Source organism: Microcebus murinus, chromosome 10, assembly GCF_040939455.1.
Source record: "Microcebus murinus isolate Inina chromosome 10, M.murinus_Inina_mat1.0, whole genome shotgun sequence".
NCBI lineage: Eukaryota > Metazoa > Chordata > Mammalia > Primates > Cheirogaleidae > Microcebus > Microcebus murinus.
Genome location: NC_134113.1, coordinates 78848109 through 78866231, shown reverse-complemented (window position 1 = coordinate 78866231; position 18123 = coordinate 78848109). Strand labels below are relative to the sequence as shown.

General features: G+C 35.6%; 2 protein-coding genes across 9 annotated transcripts in view; one reads left to right on the top strand and one right to left on the bottom strand.

The window, feature by feature from the left end:
• Nucleotides 1-2251, top strand: part of IRAG2 (inositol 1,4,5-triphosphate receptor associated 2) — a 97694-nt gene extending 95443 nt beyond the window's left edge. For all 4 annotated transcript variants that reach the window (XM_076007558.1, XM_076007559.1, XM_076007561.1 and 1 more), the window contains 2 exons: nt 14-121; nt 1729-2251. In XM_076007558.1, coding sequence (XP_075863673.1) covers nt 14-121; nt 1729-1972 — 352 coding nt within the window. In that variant the 3' untranslated portion in view covers nt 1973-2251. The remainder of the gene's footprint in view (nt 1-13; nt 122-1728) is intronic.
• A 176-nt stretch (nt 2252-2427) lies between these two features.
• DNAI7 (dynein axonemal intermediate chain 7) overlaps nt 2428-18123 on the bottom strand; it is a 58249-nt gene continuing 42553 nt past the window's right edge. For 3 of the 5 annotated variants that reach the window (XM_076007562.1, XM_076007565.1, XM_076007563.1), the window contains 5 exons: nt 17209-17369; nt 15633-15789; nt 12037-12251; nt 3431-3544; nt 2428-2703 (listed from right to left, as the gene is read on the bottom strand). In XM_076007562.1, coding sequence (XP_075863677.1) covers nt 2428-2703; nt 3431-3544; nt 12037-12251; nt 15633-15789; nt 17209-17369 — 923 coding nt within the window. Of the gene's footprint in view, nt 2704-3430; nt 3545-9776; nt 9948-12036; nt 12252-15632; nt 15790-17208; nt 17370-18123 lie in introns of all 5 variants that reach the window. The other 2 variants (XM_076007567.1, XM_076007566.1) reach the window with 2 other exon arrangements.

The following is an 18123-nucleotide window of genomic DNA, read 5'->3' as shown; positions in this document are numbered from 1 at the left end:
TATTTATTCGCAGAACTAAAGATGACTCAGAACCACCTGGAGAAGAAATAGTAGAAAGGACAAGGAAGCCAAGTCTTTCTGAAAAGAAAAACAATCCATCAAAGTGGGATGTCTCTTCAGTGTAAGTTGTCTAACTTGCTAAATGCCACCTTTATAGTACAATGGGAAAGGGTAAGGCAGTATTAATCAAATTACTTTACTAAAAGACATGTCCAGGGCCGAGCGCTGTGGCTCACGCCTGTAATCCTAGCTCTTGGGAGGCCGAGGCGGGCGGATTGCTCAAGGTCAGGAGTTCAAAACCAGCCTGAGCAAGAGCGAGACCCCGTCTCTACTATAAATAGAAAGAAATTAATTGGCCAACTGATATATATATAAAAAAAAAATTAGCCGGGCATGGTGGCGCATGCCTGTAGTCCCAGCTACTCGGGAGGCTGAGGCAGAAGGATCACTCGAGCCCAGGAGTTTGAGGTTGCTGTGAGCTAGGCTGACGCCACGGCACTCACTCTAGCCTGGACAACAAAGCGAGACTCTGTCTCAAAAAAAAAAAGACATGTCCATTAGTTATACTTAAGATGAATAACAAAGGAGGCAGGAGAGTTTATAGGAACTCGACTCGGAAGCAGGCAGCCTAGGTTTGAATTCCAGCTCTCTACCTAGCTTCGTGACCTGGGCATGTTCGTTCATTTTTTGAGTAACACTTCCTTCATCTGTAAGATGAAGATGGTAATAGTACCTATGTCATTGTGGTGTTGTCACGATTAAATGAACTAGCATGTGTAAAATGCTTCATACAGTGTCTAGCACAGGGTTAACTATTTTCAAAAACTTAAATGCCATAATACATTTTTTGGCAGATACTTCTAAAAGAAATTGTTTAAATTTTAGTATAGAGTATGGTGAGAAATGTGCCATGTTTCTAGATAGCAGTCCCCCCCTTATCCATAGTTTCACTTTCATGATCCAAAAATAGGTGAGTAATGGTACAATAAGATATTTTGAGAGGGAGAGACCACATTCACATAACTTTTATTATGGTGTATTGTTACAATTGTTCTATTTATTACTAGCTATTGTTAATCTCTTACTGTGCCTAATTTATAGATTAAATTTTATCATAGGAATGTATGATAGGAAAAATACACATATATATGCTTTAGTACATACATATATGTCCTGTTCTACCCAGTAAATAATATTTTTGTTTCCACTTTAGGAATATAAGTTACCTTACCTCATTGAAAGAATGATATAAATACTTGTATGAACTTGTTAGGAGTAAACCACATTATTTTCAGATTCTCATTATAGCATTTATTTTTTTCTTTTGAGATAGGGTCTTGCTCTGTTGCCCAGCCTGGAGTGCAGTGGCAGGATCATAACTCACTGCAGCCTCAAACTCCTAGGCTCAGGAGATCTTGCCACCTCAGCCTCCCAAGTAGCTGGGACTACAGGCCTATGCCTGTAACCACCTCTGGCTAATTATCTTATTTTTTGTAGAGAAGAGGGCCTATGTTGCTCAGGCTGTAATTCTAATAATTGTAAGGGGGGGCGAGGAGGGAGCACACTGTGCCCAAAATCAAAATGATAAATCATAATATGTAGATTATAAGGCAGTATTGGCGGTATGTAGAGCAGATCATTGACTGGATTGGTATTGTTAGCAAAAGGAGTGTTCCTAATAACAAGTTATATTGATTACCAAATTCTATATTTGTGTTTTCCTTATAGTTATGATACAATAGCTTCCTGGGCAACAAATCTCAAGACTTCCATCAGAAAGGCTAATAAAGCACTCTGGCTTTCTCTTGCACTCATTGTGCTGTTTGCAGCTTTGATGAGCTTCCTCACAGGCCAATTTTTCCAAAAGTCCGTGGATGCTGCTCCCATACAGGAAGGGGACACCTGGATATCTTTAGAACATATCTTGTGGCCATTTACCAGACTCCAACACAACGGGCCACCACCAATGTGACAGCAGCACATGCTAATATATGTATCTTGATTTTTGAAGTTTCAGTATCTGAACTTTATAAATTAGTAACTTAGCTGGGAAAGTATAGCATGAAACCAGAGGTTTTCAGAATGACTGTAAGATATTTTACATTCCCTCTTTTCCTGATTATCTCCCCAACTAAAATACAAGGAGGAAGAAGCCTGCCTATGATCTTTTAATGAGTTTTTGAGGAAGAAATATATTGTTTTGTTAAAGTTTATTGAAATAAAGAATCATTCAAATCTTCATACAGTGAAAGTTGAAATTCTCAATAGGCCAAGTATTCAAAGGAAAATTTGAGTAGAAAATGCTGATTAGACAATTTTAATTGCCTATCTAAAATATATTCACTCCTTATACTTTAATTGAAGAAATACCTGATTTTTTTTCAACATGCTTGATTTTTCATACTGATTAAAATTTCTAAGTGGAGATTAAGAATAACTGAGCAATCTGGTAGAAAGTAGCATTTGACATACGGCATCAAGAAACTGACAGTTGGAACTCCGGGTTTTCTCCATTGCTTCTCCAGAAGCAAAATCCTTAACCATGTGATATAAAGTAGAGTGAAACTCAGTTTCTTCTTTAAGTGCTTCAGAAAATGTCTCACTCTCTTCATTGATCTTAAGTGCCTGTGCTCTATCACCACTAAACATGATAAGGGCCCAATTAGGATTCTCAGTACGTTCTTTAGTAAGGTGTTCCTTCACCTAAAGAAAAAAAAAACTGTTAAGTTCCTCTTTTATCAAGTATTTTGGTAGTAGAATATTATTTGAAGGGCTCAACTAAGTCCCCCAAATTGCTAAAGTTAATATTCTTAATGTATCATTTATTGAATTTTTTTAAACCATGAAACTGTTTATATCTTGGTGATTACTGACCTTATCCACATGTATTAATTCATGCAACAAATATTTATTGAATGTCTATCATGTTCTAGGTGCTAGAAATATAACAGTGAAATAAAACACAGAAATAACTAACTTAACTGCCTTCAACAACAAAACCCTACCCTCAAATAGCTTACATTTAAGTAAGGGAAACACAATAAACAAGAAAAATAAATACAGTGGCTTGTTTATGCTAAAACATTTATCAGTCAGCCTTTAGAATTTGATACCTTCTCTACCAGGTAATAGTAACTGTGTCAGAAAGTTAAGCTGGAAGCCTAATCCTCTCAAGACAGAGTTTGTGAATCATAGATATGTTCTTGAGTCAACATAAAGAGATGAGGATTCTGGCCTGAAGTCAAGAGCATTTGATACCATAATGAACAACAAAGGCATAACCTTTACATACTTTGGATTTATATTTTTGACAAACTTTTAAAAATTTTGAAATTTTAAGACTCCATTTTGAATGTTTTGGGTTGTACCTTTTTAAGAACTAGTACTTTGTTTTGGAGGACAAAGTTTTATGGATTTTTACATACTATACCTTAAATATAACTTTTGTAGAATTACATCGTAGGTTCCACTTGCTCCAACTAAATGCAAAAGCAGAACTTAGTAGAGCCATTTGTCGATAAGCTTTCATTTCTACCAAAGGAACCTGTCAATATAGAAACAAATGGAATTGATCTTAGAGCCTCCCATCTTTGGCATACATTCAGTCTATTTTCAACACAGAAGGATCCACTTAAAATTGTCAGAGTTACATGACTCCTCTCTCAAAACTGGGTAGTGGCTTTCCTTTTCTCTCAGAATAGAACCCAAAGTTAACAATGATCTACAAGGCCCTCCATGACCTGACACCTCAGCCCCCAACCTCCTCATGTATATATTCCATTATCTCTCTGCCTTATCTCCTTGTCTTCTCCCTTTGCTCTCTGTTCCAGGCCTCCCTGATGTTCCTCCAATTCTCAAACAGACCAGGTCACTCCCTCAGGGCTCTTGTACTAGCTGTTCTACCTGCAAGCTGCTTCCCCAGATAAACACCTGGCTTAATTTCCTACCTTCAAGTTTTGCTCAAATCTCAGAGCCTCTTCCCTGACACCCTATTTGATATTGAACACTGCCTCAACCCCACTACTCCTGATCTACCTTTTCTTATTTCCATAGCATTTTTCACCTTTTTCATATACTAGATCATTTTTTTTTCCTTCTACTATGATGTAAGCTCCACAAGGGCAAGGACCTTTGTTTTATTCACTGATATATCCTAATCATCTAACAATATCTAGCATATTCTGTATTCAGGAAAAAAAACTTTTCATTGAATATTCTGAAAACATCAATAGGATATTATATTCAACACTGTAGAGTAACAGGTAATTTGAGTTACAAAAACCAAGGGTTTTCTCTATGTACATGCCCTTAGTTATATGATTATTTCCAAATGTTATAAAATATATACCTACATTGTCATTTTCTGGTGCATTCATAACCATGTTCTTGAGCATAGAACTCATCTGCCTACAAACACACCTTTCTTGGTGTCTTCATTCACGTATCACAAATGTTTCCTAAAAAATCTGTATTCTAGGAATATGCTAGGGGCCAGAAAAATTAAAGTAGATTAAGAAACAGCCCCCATCCTCAAGAAGCTCACAGTTTAACCTGGAGGAGGGATCTTATTTAACTAACACCTTCCATAATATGAAAATCTCTATGCACATAAACTAGAAAACAGAGAAAATGGACAAATTCCTGGAAACACACAATCTCTCAGAATCAATCAGGAAGAAATAGAACTTGAAAGCAGTAATAAAAATCTTCCAACCAAAAAAAAAAAAAAAACCCATACCAGATGGATTCACAGTCGAATTCTACCAGATCTACAAAGAAGAGCTGATATCCATATTGCAGAAATTATTCCACAACACTGAGAATAAGGAAATCCTCCTAACTCATTCTATAAAGCCAGTATCACCTTGATTTCAAAGCCAGAAAAGGACACAATAAAAAAACGACAGACTAATATTCCTCATAGATGCAAAAAACCAGTCAATTGATGCAGAAAAAGCATTCAACAAAATCCAGCACCTTTTAATGACAAAAACCCTCAACAGATCAGGCATAGAAGGAACATATCTCAAAATTATAAAAGCCATATATGACAAATGCACAGCCAACATCATGCTGAATGAGAAAATGTTGAAAGCATTCTAATAACGAACAAGAAAAGGGTGGCCATGACCATTTCTATTCAACATAGTGCTGGAAGTCCTAGCCAGAGTAATCAGGCAAGGGGAAAAAAAGAAAGCATATCCAAATCAAGAAAGGGGAGGTTAAACTACTGTTTTTTGTTGATGGTCTGATCTTATATCTAGAAAACCACATAGACTCCACCACCAAGAGACTCCTGGAATTGATAAATAAATTCAGCAAAGTTCTCACGTTACAAAATCAACATAAACAAATAAGCATTCCTATACACCAACAGCAAATAAGAGTCAAAAGACCCAGCAGCATTCACAGTAGCTATAAAGAAAATAAAATACCTAAGAATATGCTTAGTCAAGGGGTGAAAGATCTCTACAAAGAGAACTACAAAATACTGAGAAAAGAAATTGCAGATGATACCAAAAAATGGAAAAACACATCATGCTCTTGGATTGGTAGAATCAACACCATTAAATGTCCATACTAAAAGGGATTTACAGATTCCATGCAATCTCCATCAAAATACCAACATCATATTTCACAGATCTAGAAAAAATAATTCTGTGCTTCATTTGGAACCAGAAAAGAGCCTGAATGACCAAAGCAATCTTAAGCAAAAAGAACAAATCTGGAGGCATCACATTATCAGACTTCAAATTATACTACAAGGCTATAGTAAACAAAACAGCATGGTATTGGTACAAAAATAGAGACATAGACCAAAGAAACAGAATTGAGAACTCAGATATAAAACCATCCACATAAGGCCAACTGACCTTTGACAAAGCAGACAACAACATATACTGGGAAAAAGAAGCTCTATTCAATAAATGGTGCTAGGAGTATTGGATAGCCACATGCAGAAGAACGAAACAAGATCCATCTCTCACCAATTACAAAAATTAATTCAAGATAGATAAAAGACTTCAATGTAAGGCATGAAACCATAAGAACTCTAGAAGAAAATGCTGGAAAAACTCTTCTAGATATTGGCCTATGCAAAGAATTTATGAAGAAGACCTCAATGGCAATCACAGCAACAACAAAAATAGGACTTGCAAAAATTAAAAAGCTTCTAAACAGCTAAGAAAATAACAGACCAAACAGTCAACCTACAGAATGAGAGAAAATATTCACAAACTATATATCCGATAAAGAGCTAATAATCAGAATCTACAAAGAACTCAAGCAAACCAGCAAGAAGAAGGAAAAAAACACATTAAAAAGTGGGCAAAACACATGAACAGAAGCTTTTCAAAAGATAGACAAATGGCCAATAAACATATGAAAATGCTCAACATCATTAATCATCAAAGAAATGCAAATTAAAACCACAATGAGCTATCAGCTAACCACAGTTAGAATAGCTTTTATTAAAATATCCCAAAACAATAGATGTTATTTATATAATCCTATTTATATGAAACTTATAAAGAAGTAAAGTCTACAGAAACAGAAACCAAATAAATGGTGTCTGAGACTGGATGAGAGCAGAAATTTACAGTAGAGGGGCATAAGAAAACTTCCTAGAGATGATAAAAATGGTCAAAAACTGGATTGTCATGATATTGTACAACTATACACATTACTAAAACTCATTAAACTGTACACCTACAATGAGTATACTTTGTGTAATATGCACTATATTCAAGATTGAGAAAAGAACAAAACACGTGCTGGCATGGATAGAGAGAAAAAGAAACACTTCTACACTGTTGGTGGGACTGCAAATTAGTACAATCTCTATGGAAAACAGTATGGAGATTCCTGAAAGAACTAAAAGTAGACATATCATTTGATCCAGAAATTCCACTACTGGGTATTTACCCAAAAGAAAAAAAGGCATTTTATAAAACATACACTTGAATGTTTATTGCAGCACTATTCACAATTGCAAAGATGTGGAATCAATCCAAGTGCCCATCAATTCATCAGTGGATTAACAAAATGTGGCATATGTTTACTATGGAATACTACTCAGCCACGAAGAAGGATAAATTAAGGTGTTTTGCAACAATTTGGATGGAACAGGAGACCATTATCCTATGGAAGCGATTTCCATATCCTAAAGAATGGCAAGACAACCACCACATGTACTCAATATTAAATTGGAATTAACTGATGAGCAGACATGTGCACAGACAGAAGTAAAACTCAGTGGAAATCAAGTAGGGGGAAGAAGGGAACGAGCAAAACTCTACTTAACTCTACCTACAATGTACACTATCTGGGTGATGGGCACACTTACCCTGACTCAAGCATAACAAAAGTGATCCATGTAACCAAAAACATTTGTACCCCTGTAATATTTTGAAATAATTTTTAAAAATGATTTGCCATAAACGGAAGTGAAAACAAAGACCATATGATCATCTCAATAAATACATAAAAAGCATTTGACAAAATCCAACACCCTATCATGATAAAAACTCTTAATAAACGAGGCACAGAAGCAACATATCTCAAAATTATAAAAGCCATATATGACAAAGCCATAGCCAACATCATGCTCAATGGGAAAAGTTGCCAACATTCTCCCCAAGAACTGGAACAAGACAAGGATGTCAACTGTCACCACTTATATTCAACATAGTGCTGGAAGGCCTAGCCAGAGTAATCACGCAAGAAACAGAAATAAAGGATATCCAAATCAGTAAAGAGGAGATCAAACTTATCATTTTTTGCTGATGATCTGATCTTTTTTTTTTTTTTTTTTTCTTTTTTTTCTTTTTTTTTTTTTTGAGACAGAGTCTCACTTTATTGTCCAGGCTAGAGTGAGTGCCGTGGCGTCAGCCTAGCTCACAGCAACCTCAAACTCCTGGGCTCGAGCGATCCTTCTGCCTCAGCCTCCCGAGTAGCTGGGACTACAGGCATGCGCCACCATGCCCAGCTAATTTTTTATATACATATCAGTTGGCCAATTAATTTCTTTCTATTTATAGTAGAGACAGGGTCTCGCTCTTGCTCAGGCTGGTTTTGAACTCCTGACCTTGAGCAATCCGCCCGCCTCGGCCTCCCAGAGAGCTAGGATTACAGGCGTGAGCCACCGCGCCCGGCGTTGATCTTATAAACTCCATAGACTCCACCAAGAGACTCCTGGAATTAATAAAGTCAGCAAAGTCTCAGGTTACAAAATCAATGTACGCACGTCAGTAGTATTTCTATATACCAGTAATGGTCAAGCTGAGAGTCAAACCAAAGACTCAATACTATTCACAATCGCTACAAGAAAATACTTAGGAATATACTTAACCAATGAGGTGAAAGCTTTGTACAGGAGGAACTATGAAACACTGATGAAAGAAATTGAAGTGACACAAATAAAAAAATATGCTTATGGATTGATAAAATCAACATCATAAAAATGTCTAGACTGCCCAAAGTGATTTAAAGATTCAAAGCAATTTCCATCAAAATACCAATATCATATTTCACAGATCTAGAAAAAATAATTCTATGCTTCATTTGGAACCAGAAAAGGGCCTGAATAGCCAAAGCAATATTTTTTCTTTCTTTTTTATTTCAGCATATAATGGGGGTACAAATTTTAAGGTTACATATAATGCTCTTGCTCCCTTTCCCCCAAGTCAGAGCTTCAAGCATGACCATCCCCCAGATGGTGCATGTCTCATTATGTATGCATATACCCACCCCCTCCTCCCCCCTCCCACCTGCCCAACACCCGATAAATGTTATTCCTATATGTCCATTTAGGTGCTGCTCTGTTAATACCAATTTGCTGGTGAGTACATGTGGTGCTTGTTTTTCCATTCTTGGGACACTTAGTAGAATGGGTTCCAGCTCTATCCAGGAAAATACAAGATTTGCTATATCACCATTGTTTCTTAGAGCTGAATATTACTCCATGGTATACATATACCACATTTTATTAATCCACTCATGTATTGATAGGCACTTGGGTTGTTTCCACAGCTTTGCAATTGTGAATTGTGCTGCTATAAACATTCGAGTGCAGGTGTTTTTATTGTAGAATGTCCTTTGTTCTTTTGAGTAGATGCCCAGTAATGGGATTGCTGGATCAAATGGTAGATCTACTTGTATCACTTTAAGGTATCTCCATATTGCTAGCCAAAGCAATCTTAAACAAAAAGAACAAATCTGGAGGCATCACATTACCAGACTTCAAACTATACTACAAGGCTCTAGTAACCAGAACATCATAGTATTGGTACTAAAACCTTATGAATAACATGCAGCAGTATACAGACATGGAGGCTCTGCCAAGAAACCAAAGGAAGTTGAGTTCTGTACATCGGTGGTCTTTGTGTATGTTTAATTTTGCTTAATTTACCAACTTAAGAGCAGAGTTATTTATCCTTTTATGAAATCTTACATATATCCAAGCCATGGAAAAAGAAAGAAAATAGATAAAATGAGAAGTCACTTAGACTACCTTTGCAATAAACTGACCAGCTGTGGAAACACTGCATTTGTCAATATGAAGATCATACTACAGGCTTACTTTCTTCAGGAAAATTACTCTTAAGAGAACTCTGGATTTCTGGTCTTTTCACTTATTCTTTTATTCCTTTCTAAACTATGTAATCCTGTATAAGTGAACATATAAAACTCATGGTGTCCATAATATTATATAAAATTTAATACTTGCTAACATTCTAAATGTCCACTACATTAAATTTGCAAAGATTCCTTCTTGCCTTATTGTTTATGGCAACATAAAAATGAGAGAGTGTGGTAGGGAAGATATTCAGTCCAGCTTCTTTCAAAGCAATAATGAAAGAAAAAAGAGTCATCCATTTTCCTTCCAATATAGAGAAATGTGCTTTTTTGTTTCTTAGTTTGATTGAAGATAACATGCAGAGGTTTTCCTAGGTTAAATAAGAAAAAAACCTTTTATGTAAGTTGAGATTATTACTGTAGTATCATTTCAGGCCCAGCCTTTAGATTCTTTATACTTTTAATCATTTATCACTATATTAAAAAGAGTACAGGGCAGGCATGTGTTAGGCCTGATCTAGGAGCTCCATCCCAAAGTCCCCATGTTATTGTAAGCAGTTTATTATTAATAACTCTTTTGGGGCTTCATTTGAACAGTCAAGGGAATGGACTAAAGGATCTCCCAAATCTCCTCTGATTTTATAAGTTATAACCTAAGAATCTGTGTATGTTCACATTGAATTAAAATAGCTATTTGATAAAAATCATGACTGTAATTACAAGTATCATTCTTAATTTTTTACAAGTAAAATTTAATGTAATGATATAAAACTATTATCTCCAGTTATAAAGTTTGGTAAAGTGGCAATCTGAAGGTATGGAGTTTACATCTACCATATGGAATTTTTTAAATGTTAATATATGTTATTTAACCCAATATATCTGAAATATTTCAATATGTAATCAGTATAAAATTAATAAGACAGTTTATATTTTTTATATCTTCTAAATCTGATAAGTATTTTACAGTTACAGTACATATTAATTTGCACTAGTCACATTTCTAAAGCTCAATAGCCACCTGTGGCAAGTAGTAGCTACTGCATTACGCAGCACAGATGTACCTTTAAAATCTGACCTAAAAACATACACTGAGCAATCTCTGGTGTTTCAACCTTCATATTAATAAATTAACATTGTGAAGGTGTTTTTATCCTTCCATGGGGCTAGAGGAAGTCTTTGCACAGGGGTCTTCAGGGCTGCTGAGATGGTACAGGGGAAGCCTGACAGACTCCCAGAACTATAAGCCCTGACACCATTTCAGAAAGGTCACTTAATCTCCTGATCTCTTTGAGCATCAGTTTCCCTCTCTGTAAGATGTAAGGGTAGACCAGAAGCATTTTAAGGGCTCTTGTAGATTGATTACCCTGAGATCCCCATCTCCCATCTCATCTGGTTTTAAAAGTAATGTTTAACAATATTCTAGTCTTCCTGCTACATTCAATAAGACACCCCAGGCTATCTCTCTTTTTAACAACAACATTAAGATTTATTTTACATATCATAATATAACAGAATGGCTTCAAAAGGGTAAAAATGTTTTCTGTCTCTTCAAAACCCCCTCAACCTTTTTGAGAACTAAAACCTACATCCCTGCCTCAGACCAGTGGTCAGGAGGGGCAAGGGAGTGTCCTTTGTACCACAGGAAATGGCTCAAGGGAATTGTCCGGGCGTAGGTCACAAGATTGTCTTAGCTGAAGATGGGATTAATCAGAACCATTCTCTTTAAAAGCCCTGTATTTCTACTCAGAAGCAGGATCTTGGTACTTTAAGATGGGAGTCTGCCAACCTCCTCATTTGCCGGCAGATAAATAAACTTCTCTTTCCTTCTTCTCAAACCACTTGTCCTTGTTCTTCTTATAGGCCTCCGGGACAAGTGCCAAACTTTTGGTAACAAAAGTCATCCATTTCAAGTATACAATCCAGTGATTTTTAGTAACTTTACTGAGTAGTACATATATCACCATAAATCAGTTTTAGAACATTTTCACCCCTCCCACTAAGATCTCTTATGTCCATTTACAGTTAATCCTCATTCCTACCTCCAGCCCTAGGCAACCACCAGTCTTCTGTGTCTATAAATTTCAGGCTATGTAATTGCTGACTAAAAAGAAATAGAGGCTCATTCAGAGAGAAACCAGCTTCCAAGGGGATTTGAAATGGCTGAATGATAAGGATCAGGGAGCCTATCTTTAGGGTGAATCAAAAACTCTCTGAAATTCACATTGCAACCAGGCTTGTCAGTTCATTAGTTGATCTATCCCTAGTACCTTTAGCGTCCGAGCCTTGCTATTTACATGTTATTGCCTATTTAATTATCCAATTAATATTTCATTTAGAAATTATAGCTCAAGGTACAATTTAAATGTAGTTATAAAAGACATTTCAATATATAAATCAGCAGTGAGTGATTGCTTTGATATACTTTATTATATCCATCAAGAGATGATAGTAACTCACCTTAATTTGTATCTGAATCTCAGTAAATACTGTAGTCACAGTCAAAAGTACTTCATTTACATCAAGTGGTCTTAGTTCCCATGACTGGTATGGCATGTTAATATGAGTATCCTGAATCAGGGTAACAGGGCCAAAGGTTTCCAAGCAGAATGTTATAAGTCTTTCTTCTTGTCTGTAATATACACTGCTGATGCCATCAGTTCTCCAATGTTTACCTGTATTAATAAATGAAGAAAGTGACATTAGTTTCATTTTTTTCCTATAAAAAATAAGATAAATGAAACTACCAAAATAATTTCTATGTGTATAAATTGACCTTTTATGTTTAGAATAGAATCTCAACAAAAGGCCAACTGTGCTGGGAGATGTACCCTGCCTACAAGATCAAGTCCAAACTCAGCATGCTAGGTAAAACCGTCAGAATGAAACTTTGATTCACTTTTCTCGTTCCGTTCCTTACCACTTCTCACACCTGTTTTCAGACCCACTTTTTTCCTTCCCCAACACCACCACACACCTCTCGGCTTTTGCACATGCAAATCTTTCTTTCTAGAATACTGTTCTCTAATCTTATAGAGAAAACTCTTTTAACCTTTATTTTAAAACAACTTTAAAATTCACCTGTTTTAAGTACAATTAAATTTTTGTCAATTTACCCAGTTATGAAAAAATCACCACAATCCAGATTTAGAACATTTTTATCCCCCTGATAAGATCCCTTATGTCCAAATAGAGTTAATTCTCATTCACACCTCCAGCCCCAGGCAACCATTAATATACTTCCAGTCTCTAAATATTTGCTTTTTTTGGACTTTTCATACAAATGCAGTCATATAATAGGTAATCTTTTGTGTCTCTTACAAAATCAATAAAAAACACGACCCAATTTAAAAGTGGGTAAATGATATGAATAAACATTTCATCAAAGAAGATATATGAAAGGCTAATAAGTACATAAAAAGATGATTAACATTATTAGTCATTAGGGAAATACAAATTAAAACCATAATGAGATACCACTTCACACCTCCTAGAAGGGCTATAATGGCAGATAACAAATGTCAAGGATGCAGACAACTAGGAAACCTCACACACTGCTGGCAGACATGTAAAATGGTACAGCTACTTTGAAAAACAGTTAGGCAGTTTTTTAAAAAGTTAAATACAAATTTATCATTCAACTCCTAGGTATCAATTCCACTCCTAGGTATATACTCAAGAGAACCAAAAACATTTATCTTCAGGAAGACTTGCACGCAAATGTTCTCTTCGATTGCGAAGGCCCTGTTCAATATCCAACCCTATGAGAATTCTTCCTTGACTCTTCAGATGGCCCCTGTCCCCACCAGGCTCTTCAGCACTTTGCATCTATTCTAGCGCCCTGCTATGCTGTGCTACAGTGTGATGTTTCCCCCAACCCATGCCCCCACTGCCCCGACAACTTTGAAAACTCCCAGAGGAAGGAACTGTCTCATTTATCTCTGTATCTCTCATTGTTTAGATCTTTACAGGACAAATGAACGAACCATTCTCTTCCCAGATACTTTCCATTTCTATTTGGCTCTCTTTCTTCTTCTCACATGGAGGGTTCCATGAATAGTTTTTTCTCTTAAATTCAATATAACAAATACAGTTATATTGATGAACTAAATTATTTTTACTTCTTCTTTTTGCTTCTATATTAACAAAATTTTAATTTGTAATGGTAAAAATTATTGCCTATAAATAAATTCTCCAAATTTCTAGCATTTCCTGGCAAAAAGTTTCCCTATAATTTAGAAATTATTAGAGTTGTGAATTACTGTTGTCTGATTACTGCAGTTATACAGTCAAATTTTGCACAGTTATATTTCTCTGAATTGTGTGGGATAATTTATACCTTGTCTAATTCTAGTTTAGTATGAATAATTTTTAATGTGATAAATATTCAGGAACATTACTCTTTTTTTTTCTTTTTTTGAGACAGGATCTTGCTCTGTCACCCTGGCTAGAGTGCAGTAGTATTATCATAAGTCATTGCAACCTCAAACTCCTGGGCTCAATAATCCTCCTGCCTCGGCCTTCCGAGTAGTTGGGACTACAGATGTGCACCACCACACCTGGCTAATTTTTCTATTTTTTGTAGAGACCGGGGCTTTTTCTTGGATTACCATTAAAGTGACATTTCTAAAGCAATATGAAAGAAGAAATTAAATAATTGTTCATTTTGATGTATTTTATAGTTTAATACGTTAAGAATTTACTGTTTTTAAAAACCTAAACTGTTGCTAGAATATAAATAATATTAATATATTGTGGCTCTGTCTATACAAGCAAAAATGTGGAGCACTGGGGCATTCATAAAGTTTAACTACAAAATATTTACTTTTTTTGACAGACGGTCCTAAAATTCTCTGTTCCTAAATTCTTAAATTCCTCTTAATTAAGTAGAATAAGTAAGAGCTCTGTGCCTCCATGATCTTATCTGTTCCTAGATTATCACCAAGTGTGTAAATCCCTTCACAAATAGATAAATGTAAAACAATCCTTAAAAGCAAAGCTATACAGCCTGGGCACGGTGGTTTACACCTATAATCCTAGCACTCTAGGAAGCTGAGACCAGAGAATTGCTTGAGCTCAAGAGTTGGAGACCAGTCTGAATAAGAGCAAGACCATCTTTACAAAAAATAGAAAAATAAGTCGGGCGTAGTGGTGTGGCCCTGTAGTCCCAGCTACTTGGGAGGCTGAGGCAGGAGGATGGCTTGAGCCTAGGAGTTTGAGGTTGCAGTGAGCCATGATGCTGCTGCTGCACTCTAGCTGGGGCAACATAGCAGTACTCTGTCACCAAAAAACAAAAAAACCCCCCACATAACAACTTGAAAAAAGAGAGAAAACAAAGTTATACAGCTTACATCTAGGATCCTTAAAAGTATATCCATTAATTCACAGGACTAAGACCTTTCAAAATTCAGCAAGCCTACCCCACAGGAGGTTTTTGTTAATGGTTAACAAATCATTAGCTTATATCTCTGTTGGTACTTCTAACTTTATTAATATTTATTTAATATTTAGAATAAGCAATACTTTCCCATGGTTCAAGAATCAAAAATTTAAAAAGGCATACCATGGCTAGTTTTCCTCTTTCTCATTTTCCCATTTTGCCCATTCCCTATCCCCAATACTTGTTTGCAATTTATAAATGATTAACATTAAAAATAATCAACTATTAATCACCCAAATCTGAATTATTTGGTTATTTCAAGAGAGAGTAGACTTTTCATTTGTTTTTGATTTGCTAAATTACCTTGATATTTTCATTCATTTCCTTATTTTGAAACATAATGATATAACCATAAAATAACTGTTCAGAGACTATGGCAGATGTATTAATAAACAGTTTAGAAGCTAACAGTTATAAAACCCAATAAAATTTTGAACTCCAACCCTTATTTATTCCCATCAAAGAGCAAACACAACAAGACCCTAGAACTGGCATAGAAATATGTAAGATAAAAACTCAGTTTATATACTGCATTTTCTGTTTCAATTTAAGGATCTGTATTATTATCCCTCTTTTTATTACTTAATTATAAAAGCTGGGTAAGGTGTTGCTATACCTTCAGCATCCCACCTCACAACCATAGGATCCTCAAAAAAGATTACATTCTCATGAACTTCAAGCGTGATCTCTATAGGTGGGAAAACATTTTCTGGATCATACTCATCTATATTTTCTGGAGGATACTTGAATTTTTGTAATCCTTCTTTGAGTATCTTTTAAAAATAACCAAAACAACACAAAGTTAGAAGTTGACTGGTAACAGTTAAAAATGTAAATATTACTGAATAAGTGATATAGCCATTTTTATTATAATAAAAGCACTGCAGTTTGGTCCCATTTATCTACAGATTGACTAATAATGTCACAACAAAATCTAAAAAGATAAAAGATTGAGGGGAAAAAAAGCACTGAATTTGGAGGTAATTACAGAACTTCCTATGGGCCAGGTTCTATGCTGGGGCTTATTCATCATTTTAGTCCTCCAAGTGATCCTAAAGGCCTATATTTAACAAAGACAATAATAACAAAGACTTAGAGTACTTTGCTGAAGATTACAAAATAACTTCAAGGAGGCACCAGAACTCAAAAACAGATCCATGGGACCCCAAATTGCATGCTGTAAATACCTTGGTAAAGGCATGTAGGTGAAGAGAGAAAGAAGTGCAGACCACCTTTGAAAAGTGTAGAAATGAATGGATGAAAGTGAATTAAGCAGGCAGCAATTTTTTCTGGGATAAGGGAGATTTTTGCATTATCTGAACGCAGTAGAGAAAGACCTAGGGAAGGGATAAGATTAAAAATGTTAGAAAATAGAGAAAAAAATTGAATAGGACGAAATTCTAAGGGAGGTGGAGGTTTTGAACAAAGCCTTGAAAAAGGGAAGAAAGCCTCTTTGTTATAGGAGAGAAAAATAGGTTTGAAGGAGGATTTGTTGGGTTTAAATGGAGAGCATGGAGTGGTCTTGGGACCTTCTGATAAAATTCAAGAACAGCAGATCTTTAGATAGATCCTTAAAAACTCCAGCTCGGGCTGGGACCCACCTATGGATAAAGAGGATATTAAAATTTTATTGGGAGGGGCAAGTAGGAAAAAAATGCCTACAAAGGATCCTTGGGGGGCAATAATAGGAAAAAAAAGTTGATAAATACTAATGCAAGAATGCACCAAGGTCCTTAATGGGACTGAAGGTGAGAAGTACCTTGCAATCAATGTCCATCCTGTGCAGGAGGGGAGAGGAGAGATGGAGGGTAGAGGGGGGAGTGTAGAAGGAGGAAAGTAGTGGGCTATGACAATGTAACTGGGTACATATGGTAGAATGTTAGACTACTATTATTAAAGCCAAATTGGCACTATCAAAACATAATGATATAGGTTTACAATTAAGTTACTATGTAAGAATTCCAGTTTTAAAATTCATTACTTTAGATTCTTTTATTTTAGTATCTAATTCAAATTTTCAATATTTTGTATCTAATTCAAATTTTACTCATACACTTAAGACTATTTAAAATTACATTTTTTTCCCTTTGTGCTTGTTTAATAAGGGTTAAAGCTCATTAGATGTTAGATAATTTGAAATAAAGTGTGAGAAACTATTTTACTTATAAGTTTTGATACAAGAATCAACCTACTTCCACAATCATCCAGCCCTTCACTGGTTTATACTGTGGAGGAAGCTCCAAAATATCGAAGTGGTACACTCCACCCAGAGTTGTGAATTGGCATAAATCCACCTCATTGTCTTCAAAGATATCTGGCTTTTCAGTAGCATTCTCTATCAGCAACAAGTGTGCTAAAATTAATCAGATTAGTACAGTTACTAAATAGATCACAACATTTTTGTATATTCTTAGGAGGAAAATGAAAAAATTCTAATACTGGTAAAGGAATTTTTTATTTAACTAGCCAGTAAAGCCTTTAAAAAAGTGGTTAACTCAAAACAACATATAGAGCTAACCCTGGATGTGGGAATGGTGAGGCACAGGGAAGGCATGTATAATGGTGGGGCACAGGGAAGGGCTTCATTTTTATTTTATATACTAAGATTTTAGAAATTTGCATACAATAAATATGTGTTACTATTAAAATAAAAACAAAAATATATTTTATAAAAGATAAAATCATGGTTTGGGCTGTGCACGGTGGCTCGTGCCTATAATTCTGGCAATCTGGGAGGCTGAGGTGAGAGGACTGCTTGAGGCCAGGAGTTTGAGACCAGCCTGAGTAAGAGTGAGACCCTGTCTCTACAAAAAATAGAAAAATTAGCCAGATATAGCAGTCCTAGCTACTTGGGAAGCTGAGGCAGGAGAATCGCTTGAACCTAGGAGTTTGAGGTTGCAGTGAGCTGTGATGATGTCACTGCACTTTAGTTGGGGAAACTCTTGTCTCGAAAAAAGAAACAAAAAGGCTTAACACAAAATTTGATAATTGACAAATTAATTTCTTAAAATTGGATATTATGAGGCTTAAAATGTAAAAAAAAAGTTGTATGGTGAAAAAATAAATTTTGGTCCATATATAAAATTAAAGCTAATATTTTTTCTCAA